Here is a 6,000-nt window from a genome sequence, read left to right as displayed (position 1 = left end):
TGTGTATATATATATATATATATATATATATACACACACAGTAGAGCCTAAAACAGGTGTGACATCAGGTGATGATAACTAAACTGGTATGAATCAGTGGGATAGTTTGTGGAAAAAAACAACAACATAAAACATGAACACTGCAAGGTGAAATAACACATCGCATCACAACTAATATGATCATATGTCGCGCGCACACACATACACACAGATAGTGGCATAACACCAGTTACAGGTATATCTTGGCTGTATTAATATGTCATGATAATTGTCAAGACACTGACGAAACAATTAAGTACGAATTTGATGCAATGATACAAATAGCTCCTGTAAAATATCCATTGATTTCTTCGATTATTATTTTCGATCTATACTACTGTTATATCAAAAAATAAATAAAGGGTTTCGAAAAATTTAGATGGAAATAAAAATTTCAGTGGTAAAAGTTGATTACCTGTTAGTAACAAAACGTAGTTATTAATGTGTTGAAGCATAGCATTTGTACTTCTTGTTTACACAGATTAAGATTACTGTACCGTAAACAAACCTGTTCTATATTAATATATAATATCTGACCTTTCGTGTTCTATATAGGCTGTGGAACTAGGCCTCTTTTTTTTAAAAAAGACTCGTGCACTTCAACAAAAGTAAGTTTTGTCATTACACTAATGAACTTTCATCTTGTCAAGTGACAGCCTGAATAAAAACGCAAATGTTACTGGGTGGGGCACTGACTTCTGCCTGATTATTATATCTTTTAAGGGCAATCCCAGGTTAGTACACGTTAACGTGGGTGATGCCTTGTTTTATTCTAAGCTTAAAATGTTTTGTTCTTTTTTACATTCATTATAATATAGAAAAAGAAAGCAGGCTAAAACTTTGTCACGAATTGAAGAGGTGGTTTTAGAAAGACAGGTTACTCTTGGGCGGAACCACCCTATGTAATTTGTTATTTACATTTCACTGATAATGCAAAACTTTCTCCCATTGTTGGGTTTGTTCATCATCAATTACTTTGAATGTAAAACTTGTTTACCTTCTTTTTTGTGTGAAAAAACTCCAGAAAAATCATGTATTATTGTTTGTTTGTTTGTTTTACTTTTAACTCAAAGCCAAAAAAAATGGGTATCTGAGCTTTGTCCACTGCGGGGAATCGAACCCATGAGTTTGACGTTGGAAGTCCCTAACTTAACGCTAACCCACCAGAGGACCTTGTGTTCTTGAACAAAATATACTGTGAGCTACCTGTAATATCAAACAAGTCGATATTTCTGCAGTAATATTAGTCTACTGCTCTTATATGCCGTTAAAGAGTACATAATAAGAATAAATTAAAACAGTTAAGTAATCGAAACACTTTGACTACTACTTTTGAATTTAACGAAAATCGCACTTGCAGTAATAACCAAACGGGATTTAGGAACTTTTTTTCTTTTTTTTTGAATAGCTAAACAAAACATCTTATCGAATTATTAAACAACAGAAATAGTACCAATAAAAACAATGATTATGATTTATATTTAATATTAATTTCCGATCAGAGCAAGTTATGAACGTAAATACATGGTGTTCTCTGCCTTATGACAGTTAATCACGACACTCGTTTTTCCAGTGATGAAGTTGTAGTAAATATACATATAAAACACGTTTCAACTTTCCTTAAGTAACTGCTCATTGTTATGCTTGATTTTGGAAATAAAAATTGTGTACAAGAAGTAAAATGTACAGGGTACTTTCAGCTACTCGGCGAGTAGTCAATAAACAGGTTTTACTCAATGTTGGCATCTATCTTCTATACGGTAGCAGTAGATTAAATAGAAATTCACATAAACAATGTACACTAAACAAATAAAAAAGGACTCAGTATTTTTACTCATAACTAGTTGATGCATTTCTGGAACAATAATACTAAATAACAACCAATAGTAACAGCGTTTTATAGATGAAGATTAGAGTATGTAATGCACACTGTTATATAAGAATCGTTAATATGAATAAAAACCACCACTAACTCAAAAAACTTAGTACTTGTACTCCTAGTATGATACGATTCTGGTATAACTAAGTTAAATTAAAACTGATTATTGTAAAAATAAAAGAGGAGTTCGGGTAAAACAAGGTGGTCTACTTACACGTGGTTTGATCAACTGGAGGAACAGCATGTCGAATTACCAGTACAATTAGAAAGATAGCCACAGGCCAAAACAACTGCAGAGCCAATATTACCTAAACAGTGAAGAAAATTAGCGAGTGTTATATAGTTAGCAAATATCATATTACTAGCAGAGATCCTCAAAACATTTGCAGTAAAATTAGTATCTTTATTGTAACAGTACTTCTTTAAATACAGGATTTCTACAATAGTACAAAATAATTCTACTCGAAATCTGCAAGTCCATTTGTCTTAGGCCTAATATTAGTTAAGCCTTTATTAAGTATGGCCTATATTTGATGACACTAACTTGTGTACGTTTTTTGCTTTAGTTTAGTTAGTGCTAAACTTTACCGTATCTAATACTAACAATATATAAACTTAAAATGTTATTATACGGCCTAACGTCAGCCTTTTTAAAAAGTTTAATAAATTTTTAATATGTTGTTGTACAAAATGTCTACTAAAGTATATCTACATCCACTTTTTGTTTACATCCGTTGAAATTAAGTGCGCGCGCATTTTTCAGGACATACAAAAATTGAGTATTAACCATTATGACATCTTTGTTAGACCTCTTTCCAAACCATTTCGGCAATTTTACCTGACCAAGAGAAGCTGTACGTCTCGAAACATGTCAAGTAAATAACAAGAGAGTGAAAAGATTAAATTATTTGCAATTTACCCAGTACACGTCAAATATCAGTTCACAACGTTTTTAAACACACAGTTGGTACTGTACAAACAGGCATCATTTCTTGTATCATTTTATAAGTGAAATGAATAATTGTGTACATCAAAAAGTCACCATAAAATATAAAACGTTTTTACTTCAGTGAACAAACAAATTTTTCATGGATTTAACTCAACCAGCATCGCTACATCAATCTACCATCATTCAAAAAACAGCATTATTTTCAAACACCAAAACTATGAACTATATATTTTCTTTAATTTCATGAAATAGATTTTACTAACAAACTTTCAAGAACAATGATGGAATAGAACTACACTGAACGAATTGTTAAAATTTTTGTTTCTTTCAGTCTTCAGGGTAGGTTTATTATTATTATTTTATTTTTTTTACTTCTTGAAACTGATCGGTAAAGTAATATTATACATCCTCTAACTGAAACATTATCGTCAGAAGAACATTTTCTTACACTTGCACAAAAAACATGGCTGAGAATGAGTCACTGCTATTAGTACTAGTGCGGTGGATGGTAGCTACGCCTCTTGCGCACACGTTTTTTTTGTTTTTTTTCTTCCCAAGGATTGAAACGAAAAACTACATATACTGCTATATAGCGCTTTAATCATTCACCGTGTGAAATTTTGAGCTTACCAACTTTTTTAATGAAATGTTTTACTTATTTCTATTGGGGGTTAAGGTTTTTCAATTCAATAAAAACACAAAATGCATACTACATTAAATTACGCAGATGGATGTTTAGATGTTACTCAAGCCTGCTGAACCTCAACGAAGTAGAAAATTATATAGAATCCAAAATTCTAACTTGAACATTTGTCGTAATTTCACTTTCTTTTTGCTCTTCTTTACAGAAATAGCAGTCTTTAAAAGCACATAAGGCTTCGTAATTGTTGAGTTCATTGAAAAGACTGTTAATTTTATTTTTTACACGTCATTCGTAACTTTTAGGGCAACCAATTTTCTGTTCATTTAACTAAATGATTATGTCACCTTGATTTTCTTGTTTAAGACGCACGGGATTATTTAGTAATTCGCCCCCCCCCCCAAAAAAAAGAGCTTGTTCAGGTATGGTGTTAGACTCTGGGGTTTTATTTTCATCATATTTAGACCATTTGCCTAATGGGAAATATGTCACAGCTCAGTAGCGAGTTCCTCTACAATGATTAATGCCTGGACAGTAAATAAGGCGTTATTGAAAGGGTTTTTCTTGTGACGCAATTTATAATTGAACGTTCTTTTGAATACTAGATCTCACCGAAAATGTATTATGTGAATTAACAGAGAACAGCATGGTGAGTAATTTATTTGACTTTAGCCCCCAGTGGCACAGCGGTATGTCTGCGGACTTATATCACTAGAAACCGGGTTTCGATACCCGTTGTGGGCAGAGTATTGTGTAGCTTTGTGCTTAACCACAAACAAACAATTTTACTTAAACATTACGACGATTAGGGTTAATTAATAACATCACTGAAAATTTCCGTTAAAAATCCTGCGTGTGGTATTTTTCAGCCACTAATTCAATACTTTCATAATCGACACTTGACTAATATATCAAAGATATAGAAGTATTATATGCCTACGTAAGTCACATAGGGCTAAGTGAGTGAAAATTTGCGTTTTATATCAGATAGCATTAAGTTTTTGTTGCTTTTAATTTAATTATTGTTGTTATCAAAATACAGAAAATTGTAACAGTCTTGGCCTCTTGGGTCTCGGGAGGCACGAGATTCACAATGATAGACATAAAATATAAACAACCCCGTTTTCAGTAATTAAACTTTATTATATTTTTAATGAAGCCGATTATTTCATATGAAAGTTCAGGAATATTTTTAGGGCAATGACCTAAAAACAGCTGTTTTTGTTTTATTTCAGGACTTATAGATATCAGTTTCCATGACTTTCGACGGTTTCAAGGGCTTATGTAAACCCTTTATTAGTAATCAGATTAACGAATCTTCATATCTAATTTTGTACAAAATAAATAGCACTTGAATTGACTATATAGGATGAAACTTCATTTCAAGACCAAATAAACGCAGTCTTCAATCATAGTCTGTAGTTGACTCAACAAACCTACAATTTAACTTGGTAAAGTTAGTAGAGTGAGAAGTGCATGAAGAACGTAACCATACGTCTGTATATCAAACATTAATTAAAATCAAATTACAAGTTTAAAAAAATATTAATTGTGCACATATAAGCATTAAGTGAACTAATACAAATGTTTAAATTTTGATACATTACATAAACGTGACTCACAGTAATACTTGAATTTATTACAGTAACAAAGCCCACATGTGGCTCAGCGACAAATCTGTGGTCTTATAACGTTAAAATTCGAGTATATTTACGCTTAACTATACACAAATATACAAAAATACTATTGTAACAACAAAGAAAAAAAATGAGTAAATCCGTGAACAACTTAATCAAACAAACAAAGCATTACTCTGATTATTTTTACGCACACATCAAGAATAAATTCGTATCAATTACATTGCAGAAAATATATCGTTTACTAGCTTTGACGACGGGGAACCCACTCTGAGACTAATAATAAAGTTGAGACAGATTAGAAAGGTAAAAAAAAGATAAGCTTACTAAAAATCTGACAAAATCCTGTTGAAACGTTTTAGAGTTATTACCATGTTACACTAGTAATAAGGTTTTCTTTGTTATCCATTCAAGCCGTCTCTATATTTCGTTCTCTAACAGAAGTGTGTATGTGTGTGTACGTTAAACGCAAGTTACACAGGACTTCTTTATGATCACACAAACTATCAAATGAGAGGCTGACAACTGTCTGAAAATTCTGGATAAACTAGTAAACCATGATGTCATCAACACTTTAAACAAGCAGAATACGACGCAAGTAGATGTGGTTCAAATGTTGTGAACAAGGCGGTTATTAAGATGCAATTTAAATATTAAAAACATTTAATTATATTGAAAATGCAGATTAGAAATTAGAAAGTTTCGTGTTATTTACTAGAATTGATCAATTATTTTCAAAATATGTCTAGAAGACAACAAGTCATTAAACATGTCAGATGATAAAATTTCATAAACATTTAACTGACACCTTGTGGACATGCACTGCAATTATATAACAATCTGAACATGCAACCTA

The 6,000-nt window shown here is 31.7% G+C and overlaps 1 protein-coding gene across 1 annotated transcript in view; it reads right to left on the bottom strand.

Moving 5' to 3' along the window:
* The window catches only part of LOC106457882, a 137,376-nt gene that overhangs the window by 96,504 nt on the left and 34,872 nt on the right, over positions 1 to 6,000 (bottom strand). Inside the window, exon 4 of the mRNA XM_022383950.1 lies at positions 2,133 to 2,226. Coding sequence (XP_022239658.1) covers positions 2,133 to 2,226 — 94 coding nt within the window. The remainder of the gene's footprint in view (positions 1 to 2,132; positions 2,227 to 6,000) is intronic.

Source organism: Limulus polyphemus, unplaced genomic scaffold (assembly GCF_000517525.1).
Source record: "Limulus polyphemus unplaced genomic scaffold, Limulus_polyphemus-2.1.2 Scaffold386, whole genome shotgun sequence".
NCBI classification, from domain to species: domain Eukaryota; kingdom Metazoa; phylum Arthropoda; class Merostomata; order Xiphosura; family Limulidae; genus Limulus; species Limulus polyphemus.
Note: the sequence above shows the minus strand (reverse complement) of the source record. Positions and strands in the feature narration are given on the sequence as shown.